At 39.6% G+C, this 21,730-nt stretch overlaps 1 protein-coding gene across 3 annotated transcripts in view; it reads right to left on the reverse strand.

Annotated features, from left to right (window-relative positions):
• Nucleotides 1–8,470: 8,470 nt before the first annotated feature.
• Nucleotides 8,471–21,730, reverse strand: part of LOC140494163 (uncharacterized) — a 30,229-nt gene continuing 16,969 nt past the window's right edge. For 2 of the 3 annotated variants that reach the window (XM_072593254.1, XM_072593253.1), the window contains 3 exons: nucleotides 16,363–16,403; nucleotides 12,193–12,230; nucleotides 8,471–10,104 (listed from right to left, as the gene is read on the reverse strand). In XM_072593254.1, coding sequence (XP_072449355.1) covers nucleotides 9,862–10,104; nucleotides 12,193–12,230; nucleotides 16,363–16,403 — 322 coding nt within the window. In that variant the 3' untranslated portion in view covers nucleotides 8,471–9,861. The remainder of the gene's footprint in view (nucleotides 10,105–12,192; nucleotides 12,231–16,362; nucleotides 16,404–21,730) is intronic. The other variant, XM_072593256.1, reaches the window with a different exon arrangement.

The following is a 21,730-nucleotide window of genomic DNA, read 5'->3' on the forward strand; positions in this document are numbered from 1 at the left end:
AAAATAAAGTTGCCATATTTTACCAGACCATAGAGCTGCTTTCTCATTAGAGAGAGACAACTGGTGGTGGCTCACTCTGAGGGCCACCAAAACTCAGAAAGGGAGCAAGGTTTAGAAGGAGGACTCTTAATGATACACTCAGATGGTACTGGAATTGAACCTATGCATTTGGCATCATACACAAGCCATCCAGTCAACCCCTACCAACTAAGTGAGAAGACCTTTTCTTGCTTCACTTTAAATCTGTGCCCTCTCCTTTTTATGCCTTTTACAAGCAGGAAGAGCTTCTCTCTTTATTTTGCAAACCTCAAAAAATCTTCTCTTAGCCTCCCTCTCTTCTAGGAGAACAGTCCCAGCTTAGAGACATAGAATCATACAGCACTGAAACAGACCCTTTGTTCCAACCGGTTCATGCCAAACATAATCCCAAACCAAACTAGTCCCACCTGCCTACTCCTGACCCATATCCCTCCAAACCTTTGCTAATCATGTTCTTATCTTCAATCTATCTTCATAAGTGAAGTTACTCATTACTGAAACTATTCTTATAAATCGCTTCTGCAATCTCTCCAATGTATTCACATCTTTACTATAATGTGGCAACCACAACTACACACAATACTCCAGCTGAGGTCTAACAAATTTCTTGTACAAGTTCAACATCATCTCTTTGCTCTTGTACTCCACAATCCTATTAATAAAGAACATAGAACTGCACACCATAGGAATGGGTCTTCAGCCCAAACGTGATGCCAAATTAAACTAATCCCTTCTGCCTGCCCTTGGTCCAAATTCTCCCCATTTCTTGCATATTCGTGTGCTTATCTAAAATTTCCTTAAATGTCCCTAAAATATTTGCTGACACCATCACCCCTGGTAGCATGTCCAGACTCCTAATAGGAGGTATTTTGAAGAAGTGACAAAGAAGATTGGTGAATGCAGAGCAGTAGGCATCTATATGGACTTCAGCAAGACACTTGACAAGGTTCCGCATGATATACTGGTTAGCAAGTTAAGATCACTTGGAATCCAGGGGGAGCTAACCAGTTGGATACAAAATTGGCTTGGAAGTAGGAGAGTGAGGGATTTTTTGAACTGGAGGACTGTGATCTGAGGTGTGCTGCAAGGATCGGTGCTGGGTCCACTGCTTTCCGTCAGTTATAAAATGATTTGTTTTTGAATATAGGAGGTATGATAAGTAAGTTTGCAGATGACACCAAAATTAGTGGTACAATGGACAGCAAAGAAGGTTATCTGAGTACAGCAGGACCTTGATCAGATGGGCCAGTAAGCCGAGAAGTGGTTGATGGAGTTTAATTTAGATAAATGTGAGGTGTTGAATTTTGCTAAGGCAAATTAGGGTAGGACTTATACAGTCAATGGTAGAGCCCTGGGGAATGTTGCCAAACAAAGGGACTTAGGAGTGCAGGTGCATAGTTCCTTGCCAGTGGTGAAAAGGCATTTGGTGCGCTTGTCTTTATCAATCTGTGCATTGAATATAGGAGTTGGGATATCGTGTTGCAGTTGTACAGGACATTGATTAGGCCACTTTTAGAATACCACATTCAATTCTGGTCTCCCTGCTATAGGAAAGATGTTGTTAAACTTGAAAGAGTTCAGAAAATATTTACAAGGATGTTGCTGGGCTTGAAGGGTTTGAGCTAGAAAGAGAGGCTGGGGTTATTTTGCCTGGGGCATCAGAGGCTGGGGGGGAGGGGGTGACCTTATAGAGGTCTAAAAAATCATGAGTGGCATGGATAGGATGAATAACCAAGGTCTTTTTCCCATGATAGGGAAGTCCAAAACTCGAGGGCATAGATTTAAGGTGAGAGGGGAAACGCTACTTCCCTGGCCAAGATCTCTGTCTCAGACTTGTTGCAATGCTCCAGTGAACTCAGCGCAAGCTGAAAGAACAACACCCCATTTTTGCTTGTGAACTCTAGCTTTCCCACATTAATATTGAGTTTAACAATTTTCGAGTTTGAGCACCTTTCCCATGTCTTTAGGCTGCTACCACAATCAACCCATTGTCAGTTACTAACAGACCCCATTAGCAGCTATTGATTCTCCTATGGTGACCTTTATGCACTCCTTTGTCTGTTTGCTATCTCTTTGGGATCTATCTCCACCTATTGTTTATTCCTCTCTCTTCCCCACCCTATCTTCTGAATAAATACCAACCGTTTCCTAGCTACCATCAGTTCTGAAGGGTCACTGGACTCAAAACATTAACACTGATTTCTCTCCACTGATGCTGCCAGACCTGCTGAGTTTTTCCAGCAATTCCTGTTTTTGTTTCTGATTTCCAGCATCTGCAGTTCTTTTGGGTTTTTTTGTCTCATAAACTTAGAGTCATAGACTATTTCATTTCAAATGAATCTGAAGCGCAAGGGGATTTGGAGGGCCTAGTTCAGGATGGTTAACATGCAGATTCAATTGGTGGTTAGGAAGCCAAAAGCGACATTGGCATTCATTTCAAAAGGGCTAGAATACAAGAGCTGAGATTTACTGCTGAGGCTGTATAAGGCTCTGATCAGGCCTTATTTGGAATATCATAAGCAATTTTGAGCCCCATAACTAAGGAAAGATGTGCTGGTGTTGTCGAAATTCAAAGGTTTGCAAGAATTGTCTTGGAGTCTAGACTCAGGAGCGTTTAGAAGGGTGATGGGACAGGACGTTGTGCAGCCTGGATGGAGTGGAGATGTTTCCATTAGTTGGAGAGACTAGGACTGGGGGCGGGGGAGGGGGGTGCACCTCAGGGTGAAGGGATGATCCTTTAGAACTGAGACTAGGAGGAATTTTTTCAGCTGGGGGGTTGGGGGGGGGGGGGTGACTTTGGAACTCATTGTGTAGACCAAGGCATTGATTGTATTTAAGAAAGAGATATAGGTTCCTGATTAGTAAGAGGATCAAGGGTTACAGGGAAAAGGAAGGAGAATGAGTTTGAGAAACCTAATGGCTCTGATCAAATGGAGGAGCAAACTCAATGAGCTGAATGGCCTAATTCTGCTCCTATTCTTATGGTCTTATTAGCTAATTGACAGTGTTCATTAGAATGGCATCTATTATTCTTTTCTTGAAATGTATAGAACTGCTCAGTCTCCTTTGCAACCCCTCTTCCCCCATATTACAACTGCTGTTCCCACACCAGCTCTTTGTAGCTGCTCTTTCTCCACCCACCCCAGTATCTTCCAGCTGCATTACCACTAACTTCAGCACTCACCTCCTTGCTGCACGTCTAATCACCATCTGCTTCACTCCCTGACTATCAACGGCAAATATAAGCGGAGACGCTCCATGATTCAAGGTGTAGTTTCACGCAGAAGTGTCCAATTTAATTCCGGTGTGGAATGTTCTCCATTTAGGCAGCATCATTATTGCGATTGCAGATTTTCAGCATTTTAGGCTCTTTCAGGGACACGCTGCTCACCAATTCCAAGTATTTGAGTGTTATAATTTATACCTTGAAAGCTTGTAATGCCACATCAATAACTCAGTAACGATGGCAAGTCAGCAGATCTTCAAAGCCCTACGAAAGTTAATTTGATTGTTTGTTATTTTTTCCATTTCCCAGTGGACCTCATACAAGAGCTTAACATTTTAATTTTCTCTAAAATTGCTTGAATATACTGCATTGTTGATCCAACAATGGTGAAAGAATTGCAGTTATGGTTAGTGAGGTCGGTGTATGGCTTGGAGGGAAATTTACAAGTGGTGGTGTCTCCATGCATCTGCTAATCATGTTCTTCAAGGTGATAGAATTCATGGGTTTGGAAGGGGCTATCGAAGGAGTTTTTGGCGAGTCGCTATAGAGCCTGTTATAGGTGCTACACGCTGCTGCCACTGTGAATATAGAAGATAGTGGATAGTAGTACCAGTTAAGCAGGCTGCCTTGTCACGATTTATATCAAGCTTCGAGTGTTATTGGAGCTACATTTATCCAGGCAACTGGGGAGTATTCCATCACACTCCTGAAATGTGCACAGTAAATGGTAGAGAGAAATTAGAAAGTCAGAAGGTGATGATACGATCCCAACTTTTGATATGATCTAATAGCCAGAATTTATAATATACAGTGTGGACTTGTTGGGCCGAAGGGCCTGTTTTCACACTCTAGTAAATCTAATCTAATCGAATGTAAAAAAATATACAGTGTGTGTGTGTGTTGGGCCAGGTGGTGGGAAGAGGTGGGATCAAGTCCAATTTCTAATCAGCAGTATCTCTCAGAATATTAAGAGTTGAGGTTTCAGCCATACTGATGTTGTTGAAGATCAAGGGGGAATTGGTTAGATTCTCTCCTGTTAGAGATGGTCATTGCTTGACAGAGGATACCTGCACTTCCTATGTCATGTAATGCAATATGAAGCCAGTGACGCTGGCAGAATCTAAACAGAGGAAAAGAGTATTGCTGAGTAAGTACAACTTGATAGTACTGTGAATGGTATAGGCATCTTTTGTGCTAACGATTTAAGAGTTGATTGGGACTTCAGTTATGCATAGGCCATAGCCGGACAACTTCTAACATTGGCAGGTAAGTGCCAAAATTCTGGCTGTGCTGAAACAGCTTAGTTAGGGGCATTGCTAGTTCTGGAGAATGGGTCTTCAATATTACAGCCTTGATATTGTCCCATGACAAACATCTATCAAATAATCAAATATCTCAAATTTACACAGATGAAAGTTTAATTTAAAAACTGTTGGCAAAAACACAATATATGCGTTTGAACAAAGCAGTTTGACTACTCTCCTGAATCCTTGTATTTCAGGTAACCCAACTAATAGCGCAGGTTCATAGCTCCTTGAAAGTAAAGTCACAGGTAGATAGGATAGTGAAGGCAGTATTTGGTATGCTTTCCTTTATTGGTCATAGTATTCAGTACAGCAGTTGAAAGGTCATGTTGTGGCTGTACAGGACATTGGTTAGGCCACTTTTGGAATATTGCATGCAATTCTTGTCTGCTTCCTACTTGAAAGGCTTCAGAAAAGATTTTCAAGGATGTTGCCAGGGTTGGAGAATTTGAATAGGAAGAGGTTGAATAGGCTGGGGTTGTTTTCCCTGGAGCAGAGTCTGAGGGGTGACCTTATAGAGGTTTACAAAAACATGAGGGGAATGGTTAGAATAGATAGACAAGGTAAAAACAATGACTGCAGATGCTGAAAACCAAATACTGGATTAGTGGTGCTGGAAGAGCACAGTAGTTCAGGCAGCATCCAACGAGCAGTGAACTGCTCGTTGGATGCTGCCTGAACTGCTGTGCTCTTCCACTACCACTAATCCAGAATAGATAAACAGTCTTTTCCCTGGGGTGGGGAGTCCAGGACTAGAAGGTGTAGATTTAGGGTGAGGGAGGAAATATATAAAAGAGACCCAAGGGGCAGAGGGTGATAAGTGTATGGAATGAGCTACCAGAGGAAGTGGGGGAGGCTAGTACAATTGCAACATTTAAAAGGCATCTGGATGGGTGTATGAATAGGAAAGGTTTGGATAGATATGGGCCAGGTGCTGGCAGGTGGGTCAGCATGAATGAGTTGGGCCAAAGGGTCTGTTTCCGTGCTGTACATCTCTATGTCTCTAACTGCGCCATTTTTAAAAAAAAGGTCTTTCTCAACCTGTGACACACCTGTTTTTTTTAAAACCCCCACACTACCGCCTAACTTTTCCCTCAGCACCCATGTCACCATTCTTTTGAAAGAAAAGTTGGAACGTTCAAAGAGGAATCAATCAATACTTGAAAAAGACATGAGTAGGGGTACAAGAGGAGAGGTGGGTTTAATTGGATATAGCTCTATCAAAGAACCAAGACAAGCATAAAAAGCTGAATTGCTTCCTTCTGTGGTGTCTTATTCTGAGTGTAAGATATGTTGTAACATCAGGGTTACAATCTAAGTTAAACCTTTCTGCTAATTAAACCAAACACAGAAAAGCTCACCTCACTTTGTAATATGTTAAAGTATGAGTGACAGAACTACCCAAATTTCACTATTTAAAGACAATTGCTATTTTTCCCTTTAACTCCAAGACAGAACATTAAACCTCCTTTGTCTTAAAAGATTTGTTATCTGCCTCCTACTCTATAACAATATACTGATCCGCTAAAGCACCTGTTAAATTTACAGTAAATCAATTTTCAAAAAAATAAAACTAGACAGGGGTGTCGATCCTTTATAGATCTCCCTGGGTCATCTTCAGTCTTCTGTTACCTTTTTTCTTAAGAAGAATGTGTGTATCTTTGAGAGTTTTTGGGCAATCTGTCTGACAATGACAAAAAGGTGCTCTTTCTCTGGCTAACTGTCCAAAATGCCTGCATTTTATACCCCAAAACATCAGGCCATCTCATTGAATTTTACGGTTTTGACAAAAAAAACAAATGATTGGGTTTTAGTATTGTGGGGCATAATTTAAATTGATTGGTTAAATTCAAACTGCTGTGAAAACAACTCATGCATCTAAGTTACAGCTCAAATGTTACATCTTCAAAATGTTCAGTACACTTTGCGCCTTCAGACACTTGCCAGCTTTCATTCTCTTAAAAAGGTACAGTCCCCCCTCAACTTCATAACACTGGACTGCGACAAAATGATACTAAACTAATTTTTAAAACAAAACTCCTTCAAGTTCCATAATTTGAAAAATTAAGACTGATATTTAAGTATGGTGTTTTCTGATAGGGCTTTCACTTGTGGTACCTACATTTATCTAACCTTCCTACAATATAAATGTGATAACTATTTCAGTGTCAAGATCACAAGAAAATCTGTTGGGCATGGCGCTGTCTGGCACTTTGAGGATTTAAAAGGTTATTCAACAAATGTTCTTTATTTCCCTTTTCAATAAATTATAAAAAGTAATAAACTAAGATAATGCATAAATCTGATTCCAAAAGGTGAATGCAATTTGTCCACATAACTGATTGATATTAACGACCCTATTGACTGGGGAATTCATTAGCCAGTTAGAGTTTAAAGAGGGTCCTTCCTAAGCCAGACCAGAATAGGTATTTCAGACAGTTCCCAAAGCAAATCTTCCTGATAGCACTAACCTGCCCTTTTTTTCCCCCAACCCATGAGGAATTAGCCATACTTACAACTCAGGTAAATAGTTAGGTTACTCTGTCTAAGGAATAGAGTGAACACTAATGAACTCCATAGTCCTTTGGTACCTTTCTGAAAAGAGCTGCATTGTTGATAATTACTGTCTTTCAGTTGAGGTAATAAGCTGCAGACCAAGCATTCACATGGCATTACTCAGAAGTAATGAGAGGCCAATGTTCAAATCTCAACTAAACCGATTAATTTAGTAATTTATTTTCTGTTCCACAAGATAGTGGAGCAGAATAGGCTATATTGTTCATTGAGCCTGCTTCATTGTTTAGTACAATTATGGTCAACATTTGGCCATATTTCCACTTTCCTGCTGACTTGAGACTAAAAACATCTGACTAAGTCAGATGAATAAGTCAGAGTATCCATATCACTCTGGACTGAAGAAGTTTGAAGATTCACACACTTTGAAAAAATGCCTTCTTATTTCAGTCCTAAGTAAATCAGCCCATTATCCTGCAACTGTGTCCCAGATTTCCCAGCCAAATGAAACAACTTCTGTCTATCCTGTCAATCCACCCCACCCAGTGTCTTGAAGTGATATAAAAATTAAAAGAAATTTAGATTTGCAACTAATACGGATCATTTTAATCTTAAGCAACGGAAGGTTTGTACAAAGAGTGATTTTAAACAAAGTCTGATGTACAAAATGCCTCCTCATTCAAATATTTCTATCCTTATTGAATACAGACAGTTCTTGTAGAATATCTACAATGGTGCATTTGTGTAATCTTTGACCATTTTGGGGCATTTGTGTTAATGTAACAAGAAAATGTTGATCAATCCAGTACAAAAGCAAACATTTCTACACCAGAACAGCAGTAATTCCATGTGATAATTGAAGTAAATCAGACTTAAATATTTTCCATCATTGTACAAACTAAATAAAGAAACCACGTATTTTGTAATCCAATCTGAACACCTCAAAATCAATTTGACTACTGCCAACCTTTAGCAGCCAGGGACTGAAAAATTTAAGCACTCCGGTGAATTCTGGACCAAACACATTGTTACCACGTCACGTTTTTAAAAATATTTAATGTCCAAATGGACCAGGAGGCAAGTGTAGTGCCAAATCCAGCAGCAGCCATTTTGGAGGCTGCTGTTGCTTTGCCAATTAGAGCAGGAGCTCTACAGAAGGCCATGAGGTTGAAAACAACCATGGACGACAAGGTTTGGTGTAGCGCTCGGACCAAAGGAGCATGTACCTCAAAAATACTAAAAATACAGAACAGTCCCAAAAGGCATTGGAATCCTGAGATGACTTTCAGGGCAAAGATCTTCAAATCTGTGCCCACACTCAGGCCCCAAGACCACCTTGACCCTTTGAATATTCCTCCCCATTCGACTAATAAAAACATAATAATGGTACTTTTCAAAATTGATATATTTACAATAAAAGTACACAATCAAGTTCTTTAAGCATACAAGTCATTACAAAATATTCAGGTAACTCATCAAATAAGGTTTAATCAAGTGCAAATTTATCCTAGTACACATCACAGCATACCCAAACAAGACTTAAGGGTGGGATAACTTTTTCTTCAATTTAGGATTCAATGCCACTTAACCAAGGACAGGAACATAAAGATGGCTGTAGTGTACTAAAACATTTTTTGGAAATCTTCATTAAGGCTTTATATTTTTGTTCATAATCAGAACTTGTCCATTCTTATGGAACAGTTGTTAATATATCCACAATATTACAAAATATTCTACATTGCTAGTTACTGTGTATGCAACTAGTGTAATAAGCTTATATTAATATCATTGGGCATTTCACGTACTAAAGAGAGCAGGAAAACTTCAAGCTTTAACAGAATATTCCTTACATTGTAATATCAACCCAGGTCAATGATCAACTGAGAGACTGGTATACAATATCAGTGAGATGTGTGCTCTGGTGAAAGATACAGGATGGAAAATGGACATTTCCCTTCAGTTGTTGTACCGAGAGTCAGTACACATTTCATTTATAGAATAAGTTAGATACAATGTAAAACCAATTTTTCAATAATATTCTTTGAACCCAACATCAGATGTTACCACACAATTTTATCCAAACTCTATATTAGTGATCATTTCACTCAGCGATAGCCAAGTGCTAAATTGTGAAAAGTTACATGTAGTGAATGGGCTCATTCAGAAGTTACATTTAACTGCCAAAAATTTAAAATCTGTACCTTAATCTTGTAAGAAACTAGAACCACTTTACAGTTCAAGACTGATATGCATTAATCTGCTATCTAACATTTAGGATATATATTAAATCATCTCTCCCATGATGGTTCTGTAATCTCAGTTAAATTATTACTTTGGAAGTACCCAGACAGCTGAATGATTTTATTAATTTGGTCAATTGGGAAAAATGGCTTAAAGAGGAATCATTTTAAAAGTCACACTATAGTTCAGCAAATATAAACACTTCCAAAGGGGTTTTCTCCCCCCACTCTGAGTGTGATATGTCATGTAAAAGGCACATTATAAGAAGCATATTTTTAAAGAATGACATATTTTAATCATGAGCCAAAGAAAGTGTGTCATGAGTGTGTTGTAATATTGATACAGTAATACATTTGCAATTTTTGCTCATTTTGGTTAAGGTGAGTGAGCATCCATAAAAATATCTCCAGTTATTGGTAAATTATTATTTTGGCAAGGTCACAACCAGTTTCGTATTTTGCAACTGCTAACCTAGTGTCCTTTCAAATGAATACAAAAGATCCATTTTGTTTTAAGCCACACAAAATCTGTTTGGCTTTATACTAGAGTCCCATTTTTTCTGTCATATTTTACCACAGGAGTGAAGTTAATGGTCGCATACTCTGTTGCGTTTTCTTTCTGTCTTGCCTTAACTTGCTTGAGTGTGCTTCGAGATCCTTGTTGAACAACATGAACTTCAGCATAATGGACATCTTCCAGCCTCTTTTTATTAACTTGAGCATATAATGGTATGTCAGGAGCTACTTCATCATAGGGATGAGAATCTTCACGTATCCTTGACTGTAGAAGTAAAGAAAATGTGATTTGGAACTTGAAAGCCATACTAGTGTGTAAAAAAATTACTTTTTGCCTTTTTGTGATATTTGCCATCGGTGTAAAATCCAGAGCACAATTTTCTAATATGGTGCTTCTGGGAAACAAGACTTTTCCATAGATAAAATAAATATGGAGAAGCATATTTATCATTTCATGAGCTCTGGACGATATTAGGAACAATAATCTAGCCTGATGCTTCAGGATGGTGGAGCACCTTTGGATGCGCATTTCCTTGGCCAAGATATCAAAACAATGCTCTCTCTGCCCAATTCAGGTGAATATAACAGTTGTCTTCTTTAAATCGGAACAGAGTTTTCACAATATCCTAGCCAACATTCTGCTCTTCACCAATACTACACACAAAAGCACATTAACTAATCATTCACCTGTATGCAGTATGTGGAACTTTGCTGAAATTGATTGCTGGTTCATCCAAACAGCAGAAAGCAAAACCCAGAGAATAATTCATTTGAAATGCTACAAGTGCAGTAAATATAAATATGAATGTAATTTCTTCCATATTTTGTAACTCAATTTGCTCTCTTTTAGTTCCAGTGAATATTACATTGTTTTTTCCCCTGATTATGGTCAGCTACTGTCTTTCACTGTTCCAATCATTTCTCTTAAAATTATTTAGTAAGAAAGCAAGTGTCAGTGTTTTCTAAGTAACCTTACTAAAATATACAGACTCTAGTATACAAAATTTATTTTCTGGAAAACAATTGTCTGGAGATTTTGACCACCCAAGCAACATTTTAATTCTGTACTTTGGGTGTCGAACTTGGAAGATACTATATTTGAATAAGTGAATTTTTTTCACACTTATTTTAGTATCTTTTATTTTAAACCATCAATGGTGTTTTCTGGTTCACAGACTTGCAGTTATGCATTTTACCAAAGCGAGTTGGTCCCAAGCATCTTGTACCAGACAAATTACAGTTATATGATGATTACAGACATAAGACAAAAGTAAAACATTGTTCTTATTTTGCCATGCTCTTTTTGAATTAGCTTTGTTTTGCTCAGCTTGCTCAGCCAGTAACCAAACAATAAAAAAACTCAAACTTTAAAATGTGTACCAACTAACTTGCAAAAGTAACCTAGTTGTTTTTTAAAAAAAAAAGTTACTTAAAAACTGTAATAGTCTTAAACTTTTAGGACTAAGACTTAAATCACAGTCAGTATGTATGAACAGATAATTCATGCAATTAATAGACAAGGTTATGAAATGTCAGCTTTTATTGCAAAGGAGAGGGACTATAAAAGTAGGGAAGTCTAACTTCAACTGTTCAGAGCATTAGACATTATACCAATTAAAGTACTTGATATAGTTTGGTCACCTTAAGGAAAGGCACATTTATAATGGAACTAGTACATAGAAGGTTCACTAGGACGATTCTAGGGATCATGGGCATATCGTCGGAGGGAAGGTTGAGCAGGTTGGACTAATACTTATGGTGTTGGAAGAATGAGAAGTAATCTTGCTAAAAACAGGATTCTGAATCAGCTTAATAGGGTAGATGCTAAGATGATGTTTCCTGGTCAGGGAATCCAACACTAGAGGGTTCAGTTCAAAGATAATGAGTCTCTCATTTAAAGACAGATGAGAAGGAATTTCTTTTCCAGGGTTATGGAGTGTTTAGAATTCTTTTGATTGAGTAGTACACATTGAGTAATTGAATATATTCAAGACTGTGTTAAACAGACAAAAAACAAAGAATTGAGAATTATGGGAGGAGGAAAGGGGAGTGGAGGCCACAATCTGACTGACTGGCAGAGTTTCAGGTCAAAGAATTAAACAGCCTTCTCCTGCTCCTATTTCTTATGATCTTACAATTGTATATAGACCAATATCAACTAAATATCTGCAGCTGCGAACTATTTGAGTTTATTTAAGGCTGTAACATTTATCAGTGTGCAGAGTCATTTGGAGACTTTCCCAAGTGCCTCCACTAACAATTAACACTTGCAATCTCTTTTTGCCAAAAGTGATAAATGGTGAAGACGTTATGTTAAACTTCAATCTTTAAATCTACTTTGCACAGTCATTACCTGCACATGTTTGTCGTCTCTTGTCTTCCTCTCGGAAACTAGAAAGAAGAATTCAACAACAAATTGGTGTCATGGTTGAAAAAAATTTAAGAAACTGAAAATTTGATTAACATTTGAAACTTTCCCCAGTTAGAAAATTTTCAGGCGTCTGCATCATTTCCAGGCCCCCAAACCTTCAGGTGAGTGGTGCTCCCAACTGCTGAAAAAAAAGTTACCAGGCAGGGGAAGTGGAGAGCACAGCTGGTAGACTGCCTCTGCATTCACTGACCAGATTGGAGTGGCAGGTGGGTTTTTGAGAAACAAAGACAAGGATAGCACAGCCATTGCACAGAAGGGCCTGCAGCACTGAACATGTTGACTAATATTCACACTGGAGGCGAGGCCCAAGCAGCAGAGAGTAGTAGAGAAACATTTGGAGCTGGCAACAGCTGAGTGGGTTGGACCTCTCAGTCAGAGGCATCCATTTCCAGAAATTCCACACAGATTTGCTTTTGAAATGAGAAAGCAGCATTTTCTGTCGTGCCTTCACCTCCCATTACGTAACCACCACCTTTCACTTTTAAAAATACATTTTCTTTCATCCCAGTTACTTTGATGGTGGGGTGTGGGTGCAGGGAAAAAAAATAGTGTGACAAAGATTGGGGGGGGGGGGGAAGAGAAATGGCAGAAACAGCAAGAGAAACTAGCACAGACTCCTGCTGATGCTTCACTGAGGAAATTAGAAAAAAAAAGGAGGCACAAAACACTAAATCAGGAAAATACTCCTGTACCAGAAAGTGGTCAGACCGGCTAAAACCTAGACTGTCCAGAACAAAACCAGGCATTTGGCCAACCTCATCAGGAGCTTTGGCTCCTCAATTCTATTGAGGCTATAGACAGTTTTGCCCAATTGAGGAGACTGGAGCTTTTTCCCAGTCTTAAAATGTGTCACCGTGTATTAGCTGAAATCAGACAATAACCTGCCAATAAATTTTTTTGTCCTAACATGGAAGGACATTACTGTATACAATATCAGGGCCTCAAAGCACAAGTCCAAACTCTAAACCACTTCGGGAGCAGTGCTTTACTTTCAAGCACAAATAAGTAGTGCCACACTTCATTCAAAATGAAAATAAATCAAGAATATAACCAAATTAATTCACCAACTAAGAAAATGCTTCAGATCTGACAAATAAATGCTCACAAGATGTGTTTCTAATCAGGGTTCTCTTTAATGTTATTGATGGAGCACTGATGCATGACCATGGCAGGATATAGCTTCCCAACCTCAGGCATGAATAGAACATTCAAAATAACATAGCTATTAGTCATTCAGCAAGCACATTTTATGAACGAATGAGTTCTTAGTGCAAATAAAAGCAAAGTGCTGGAGAAACTCAACAGGTCTGGCAGCATCTGTGGAGAGAAAACACTGAACATTTCAAGTCCAGTGACCCTTTTATCCATAATTGTTTGTTTTCTTTTAGTACTTAATGCACACTAGAAGTGATGGTTTCTGAATTGAACAAACATTAATCATTCTCCTTCATTTATCACATTAGATAAAAATAAAATGTAAAGTCGTCAATAATCCTAGGGATAACTGATGGAGGATTAATTAGAGGATCACCACACCTCAGGCAAAGCGAAACATTCCATCTGGATGCATCACAGCTTGGTACAGAAACTGCTCTGCCCAGGACTGTAAGAAACTACAGAGAATTCTGAACTCAGCCCAGTCTACCAAGCAAATCAACATTCCATCCATTGACTCTATTTACATTTCTCACTGCCTCAGAAAGACAGCCAACATCATGAATTCTGAGGAAGGGTCACTTGATCCAAAATGTTAACGGATTTCTCTCCACATGTGCTGCCAGACCTACTGAGCTTTTTGCAGCAATTTCTGGTTTGGTTTCAACAAAGACTCCTCCCACCCTGGTTGTAATCTCTTCCAACCTCTTCCACTAAACAGATACACACATACCAACAGGTTCAACGACAGTGTCTTGCCTGCTGTTATTAGACTTATGAATGGACTTGTCAAATTTCAAATCTCATGTTGATCCTGCTTTTTGTACACCTTCTTCGCAACCACAACTTTGTATTCCTCACTCTGTTCAATCACCCAGTGACCTCTTTATGATCTGCTGGTATCACATGAAACAAAAACAAACTTGTCACTGTACCTAGGTACATGTGACAATAATAAATCAAACCAAATATTAAGGGCTGTCTTTCACGGTAACCTATCCCAGTGCAGGAATTGAACCCACATTGTTAGTGTCACTCTAAGACAAATCAGCCATCCAACCAACACAGCTGACATTTTGTTCTCAATTTCAAAATCTCCCCTTGTCACAGCGCAGAAATAATTTAGACTTAAAAATAGTTGTAGCACTCAACCCCAGCCATCTGGTAGTGCTGCTGAGCAACACAAGGACATGCCAACATTTCTAATTGATGCACAGTGACATCTAATGGCTAGATCAAGGGATGACACTTAAAAAGTTAAAAGAAAAAAAACTTGCATTATGACAAATGAAAGATTCAGGTCTGAACTAGGAACTCTATTCCTATGTCCACAGATACTGGCAGACCTGCTGACTATTTACTTTGTTTTAATAAAATGTTAGATGTTGACCAGAATACCATGATTTGGAGAAGCCGGTGTTGGACTAGGGTGTACAAAGTTAAAAATCACAACACCAGGTTTAGTCCAACAGGTTTATTTGGAAGCACTAGCTTTCAGAGCACTGTTCCTTCATCAGGTGGTTGTGGAGTATAAGATCATAAGACAGAATTTATAGCAAAAATTTAGTGTGATATAACTGAAATCATATATTGAAAAAGACCTGGATTGTTTGTTAAGTCTCATCTTTTAGACTGAAGATGTTGGTTTCAGTTTTTTCATATGCAAATCCCAGAACTTTTTAAAGCTACATTCTCAAGTAAATTTTAACAATTGGTATCATGTCAGTCCAGGTAATGCATTGAAGGTGTGAGACTGTCTGTGCCACAATGTTCAGACTGATTCTAATCAAAAACTTCAGATTTACAGAATCTTACATGGATTCTTGCAGTTTGAGCAAAATAAAATGTAATTCTCCAAGTATACATTCACCCCACAAACTTGTGTGCGCGCGGGGGGAGGGGGGGGTTATGAGTGTCTGGGAGAGTCTATGCATATGTGTGAGTGATATCCACCCTCTCTCAGACTTATACCCTTTACATTCATACACATATTGAAAAGGGACCCTTCACCACTTTCCTCATTTCCCCTCCCCCCATCCTTACCTCAGTTCCAAGCTTTCAGCTCAGCGCCATCCTCATGACCTGTCCCATCTTCCTTCCCACATATCTGTCACTCTCCGCTCCGACCCATCATCTTTACCCCCACCTCCATCCACCTAGTGCACTCTCCAGTACCTTCCCCCACCCCAGCCCCAACCTCTCCCATTTATCTCTCCACCCAGAGGCTTCCTGTCTCTATTCCTGATGAAGGGCTTTTGCCCAAAACATTGATTTTCCTGCTCCTCGGATGCTGCCTAACCTGTTGTGCTTTTCCTGCACAACACAACTCTCCCTTGGTGTAGTGTGACTTTTAAACTTTGTACCAGAATACCAGGGAGCTTTCCTGAACAATGTAAGTTTAAAGTCACCATTTAGTCATGGGACCATAGGGCTGCTCTTTAGAGGGAGATGACTGGTGAAGGTGATCTAACCCAAGGGTCATCATACCTCAGGTAGCGGGGCAGTTGTGGAGGAGTGTCCTTCATGGTCACTTCAGCAGGAAGCTGAACTTGTGCTGTTTGCATCACTCTGCATCACAAACTGGCCATTTAGCCAACTGAGGCTAAGTACTGTTCTAAGGGAAAGTGTTTGGCTAGACAGAATGACAGATCAGCCCAGCACATTCTCACACACCTTAAAGCATTGGAAACAGGTCCACAATCCTAGAAACGTGGTGGCAATAAAATGAACAACTATCAGCAGTAAAAGAGGTGAAGACGAATTATAAAGAAATAGTACAAAAGTTGTAGAATCAATAATAGGTGACTAAAGGTCATCAATCTGAAATATTCTTATTTCTCTTCACAATGCTGCTGTATCTACTAAATGTTTCCAGAATTTTGTTTTTTTTATTTTTGTAACAGAACATACCAATTACTGCTTTTCCAAATCACTCACCTGTACTGTTCTTTTTTGATTTACCTTTTTTGGAACTTTTCCTGTTGGAGAAAAACAATAAGTTAGTTTGTCATTAAAGCATTCTTCAAAAAGGTTACTTCAGTTTGCAGACAGCACAGGCAATGAAAGCACAAGTGGGCCATTCAATTAGATATAGTTAGAGTTATAAAGCACAGAAACAGATTCTTTGGTCCAACTCGTCCATGCCAGATACTCTATAATGATCTAGTCCTATTTGTCAGCATTTGGCCCATACCCCTCTAAACTGTTCCTATTCATATACCCATCCAGATGCTTTTTAAATGTTATAATTGTACCAGCCTCCACCACCACCTCTGGCAGCTCATTCAATACACATACCACCCCTCTGTGAATCACCCTTTAGTTCCTTTTAAATTTTTGCAGAAGATTTCACCTTAAACCTATACTCCCACACACTGGAGAAAATACCTCTGTTATTCACCCTATCAATGCCCCTCGTGATTTTATAAACTTCTGTAAATGTCACCCCTCAGCCTCCACTGCTCCAGGGAAAATAGCCCCAGCCTATTCAGCCTCTCCTTGTAGCTCAAACCCTCCAACCATCCTTGTAAATCTTTTCTGAACCCTTTCAAATTTCACAGCATCTTTCCGATTACATCCCGAACAGCTACAAAATGGTTTAACTCCAATACTCAATGCACTGTCCAATAAAAGTAAGCATACCAAACACTTTCTTCACTACCTTGTCTATCGAATGGCTGATCAAATGCCATTTCTTATGCTATTCCCATACCCCTCGAATCAATTTCTGTCCTGAATGCACTGAAAGACTCTACAGGCAGCGCTGGTACAGAATTCTGAAGATGCACTACACTCCAGAAATTCCTCTTCATTTTCAATCTTAATGGGCCAGCTTTATTTGGAGACTATGTCCCTGGATCGAGACCTGTCCAACCAGGGGAAATATCTTTCCAACATGTACTCTGCTGTGATAAAATATACTGGTGGTAACTTTATTTGCATTTTAGTGGGTTGTGTTGTGGCAGGGTGAGGCATTGTAATGAGTGGCAAGTTTGCGCATTGATATCTTCCTGGGGCCCAGAAACTGTTAATACTTTGATTTCCAATCCTTGGAATTATGGCCAATGTTTTTGGAGGAGGGGCAAGTCCTCAAGCCTCTGTTGCTTCAGAAGCACTCCAACTTATTACACTGTATTTAGAGAACATTCAGCACAAAAACAGGCCAGTGTAACTAATCAATGGTCGTATTTATGCTCTATTCCAACCTCACCTTTTTTACATCTAAAATCAGTCTAACTAGATATTCCATTTTTGCTCATTTGAACCTTTCGGTTCAAAATTCACTTCAACCACTTCCTGTGAGTTTCACATTCTTACTATTCTTTGGGTACAAAGGTTTCTTCTTAACTCCCTATTAGATTTCTGGTGACTACCTTAAGTAGTGTCTAGAACATCTAGTTATGCATTTTGGAAAGGTAAACCAAAGCAGACTTATACATTTAATGGTAAGGGCCTGGGGAGTGTTGCTGAGCAAAGAGACCTTGGAGTGAAGGTTCATAATTCCTCGACAGTAGAGTCACAGGTATCTAGGATAGCGAAGACGGCATTTGGTATGCTTTCCTTTATTGGTCAGAGCATTGAGAATAGGACTTTGGAAGTTATGTTGTGGCTGTACAGGCCATTAGTTAGGCCACTTTTGGAATACTGTGTGCAATTCTGGTCTCCTTCCTATCGGAAGGATGTTGTGAAAAAACAGTTCAGAAAAAATTTGCAAGGATGTTGCCAGGGTTGGAGGATTTGACCCACAGGGAGAGGCTGAATAGGCTGGGGCTATTCTCCCTGGTGGAATCAGAGGCTGAGAGATGACCTTCTAGAGGTTTATAAAATCATGAGGGGCATGGATAGGGTAAATAGACAAGGTCTTTTCCATGGGGTGGGGAGTCCAGAGCTAGAGGGCATAGGTTCAGGGTGAGAGGGGAAAGATATAAAAGGGGCCTAAGGGGTAACATTTTCATTGAGAGGGTGGTAAGTTTATGGAATGAGCTGCCTGGGGAAGTGGTCGAGGCTGCTACAATTACAATGTTTAAAAGGCATCTGAATAGGAAGGGTTTACAGGGATATGGGCCAAGTGCTGACAAACAGGACTAGATTAATTTAGGATAGCTGGTCGACATGGACAAGTTGAATCGGCAGATCTGTTTCTGTGCTGTACATCTCTATGACTCTGTTTTTCCTGTTATGAAGATGTGGGTGAACTATACCTTTAAGAGTAAAAGCTGGCAGTGACAGCACCAAGTGTTCTCAATAAGACACAATGTAACCTGCACCTAAAGGAGATAAATGAATACAGTCTTTCCTAATCTTCATACCAATATATATGTAACTGACCGCTATCATGTGAGAAACTACATCTCATTTAAGAGAAAACTCTTGTTAGACTACCTTGTGGTTTTCTTGTACCACACTGAAGGAAGCAGGCTTTATAGATCCCAGCCTAAGAAAGAAAGATGGCACCAGCAATCTACCTTTGTGGTGACCAGAATCCAATGAGCTCATATAACATGGTGCCAGGTGTCTTTATTAGAGGGTTTTGTTTAACTGCACCATTGCAATAACATATATCCACAAATATCCAGCATCATCCTATTAAATCTTCTCTGCATTCCCTCACTATCCTTTCCATTACTTAGGGAGACCAGAACTCTTAAGTGTAGTCCAACCATGCTTTGAGACATTTAGTGTAACTTCCCTATAACTCAATTCAATCCCTCAAGAAATAAAGCCTAGGGCTTGGTTTGCTTTTTTAAGAAAAGGAAAAATGGCACAGCTTTTGGGATTAACTTATTTGTGCATGTAAAGATTCCTTTACACCATCTAGTCTCATTCCACAAGATGATTTTTAACATTAAACTTTGCCGGGCTGCTTTGATTCACCTTGCAGTACAGTTGACCTACTGCAGAAGTCATGACAATTTCTCCATCCCAGTCTTGGGTTAATATTTATTCTTCCATGGGATGTGGGCATCACAGGCAAAGCCAGCATTTGCCCATCACTAACTGGTTTTGAAACGAGTGGTTTGCTATTAATTTGAATTTAAATTCCAACAACTGCTATGGTGTGATATGGACACAGTGTCTGAGACTCTGGATTAGAATGATTTGGAGACGCCAGTGTTGGACTGGGGTGTACAAAGTTAAAAGTCACACCACCAGGTTATAGTTCAACAGGTTTATTTGGAAACACTAGCTTTCTCCACAATCACCTGACGAGGGAACAGCACTCCAAAACCTAGTGCTTCCAAATAAACCTGTTGGACTATATCCTGGTGTTATGTGATTTTCAACTCTGCAGTGGAAGTCTGTGATATTACCACTATGTTGCTTCCTCCCTAATGTGTTGCCCAATTACATAATTTGAACCCAATCTGCATTAAAAAGGATTCTGCCAGATTTGAATTGTAGCTGCCTTGCCACCTACAATTCAAAAGTATATGTCAAAGCAGAGATAGATAGGCAGCCCAGAAGTTCTGATAGATCATCGAAATGTTAACTGTGTTCCTCTCTCCACAACTGCCAAGTTTGCTGAGTATTTTCAGAACTTTTCCTGTAGTTATGGTAACTTCTGCTACATTTTCACCACATTACAACTGTGGCCATACTTCTCAAAACACCCAAGTAGTATTCTAGGATGTCATACAAACATGAAAGACTATAATATAAAGGCAGGTTCATTTTTTCTTCCTCAAACAAAAGTTGTTTTAAGCTGCTGTTACATCAGCCTTGTTTTTACTGTGGCTGATGTCCAGCAATTTGCTAGGATAAATTTAAGCTTGCTGCAAATTCACATCGAGATTAGATCTTGCAGTCCCTCTAGACATTAGACAACTGATTTGGCATTGTAGCAAGCACATGAAAGGTTGAGGGGATAATGGAGAAGGTGGCCAAGAGTTGACACGCCGTAGAGGAAGCCAAGAACATTTTTGTTGAAGTGACTATTATATTACAAAATGAGATGTTGTTATTCAAACAACAGTATGTATGCATTTAGGAGTAAATTGAGCATTCGATTAAGGGAACAAGAATTTGAGCACATTAGACAGTGTCAGGACATTTCATTCACATTGTGATCAGTGAAGTACTTTTAAAAATACTGTTGTGACGTGGGAAACACAGCTGCCAAATTTAAAGACAGAAAGCTCCCGTAATGATAATGACCAGATAGTTTGCTTCTAATAATGTTGGTTGAGGGATAAATATTGGCCAGGACAAAGACTATACCCATGCACTTCCATAAAAGAGAAGTGTAATGGAAACATGTCCACATACAAGGGTGGGTGTTACACAGGACCTTAGTTTAACATCTCAACCAAAAGATGTAACTACTGACAACATCACACTTGGAAAAATATATTTCTAATTGATAGGATTAGACACAGAACTTTGGTCACTTGTCCTAAACTTTGTATTATGAGATGGGGGTTGAGAATACATTTAACAAGGTTGAGAGAGAGAAGGGGAGATGTCAAGAAAGGATATTCCAGATAATAGTGTGAAGGCCAATTCCAGAGAGAGTTTGAAGTGACTGCCCTTTACATCAAATCAACATCAGACAGAGTGTGGTATCAAGGAGCACAAGCAAAACTGGAGTGATTGAAAATTGGGGGGGAAGCTCCCTGTTGGCTGGTGTCATACCTTCCACACAAAGGAATATAGTTGTGGTTTTTGAGGGCTAACCATCTCAGAGGACATCTCTGTAGGAATTCCTCAGGGTAGTGTCCTGGGGTCAAACATCTTCAGTTGCTTCAAATGATCTTCTCTCCATAATGAGGTCAGAAGTCGAGATGATGATGATTACGGAATGTTCAGCACCATTCACAACATAGAGTCAGAGAGATGTACAGCATGGAAACAGACCCTTCAGTGCAACCTGTCCATGCCGACCAGATATCCCAACCCAATCTAGTCCCACCCGCCAGCACCCGGCCCATATCCCTCCAAGCCCTTCCTATTCATATCCCCATCCAAATGCCTCTTAAAATGTTGCAATTGTACCAGCCTCCACCACTTCCTCTGGCAGCTCATTCCATACACGTACCACCCTCTGCGTGAAAAAGTTGCCCCTTAGATCTCTTTTATATCTTTCCCCTCTCACCCTAAACCTATGTCCTCTAGTTCTGGACTCCCCGACCCCAGGGAAAGGACTTTGCCTATTTACCCTATCCAGGCCCCTCAATTTTGTAAACCTCTAAGGTCACCCCTTAGCCTCCGACGCTTCAGGGAAAACAGTCCCAGCCTGTTCAGTCTCTCCCTATAGCTCAAATCCTCCAACCCTGGCAACATCCTTGTGAATCTTCTCAGATAATGT

The sequence above is a fragment of the Chiloscyllium punctatum genome, chromosome 23, assembly GCF_047496795.1.
Source record: "Chiloscyllium punctatum isolate Juve2018m chromosome 23, sChiPun1.3, whole genome shotgun sequence".
Lineage (NCBI taxonomy): Eukaryota > Metazoa > Chordata > Chondrichthyes > Orectolobiformes > Hemiscylliidae > Chiloscyllium > Chiloscyllium punctatum.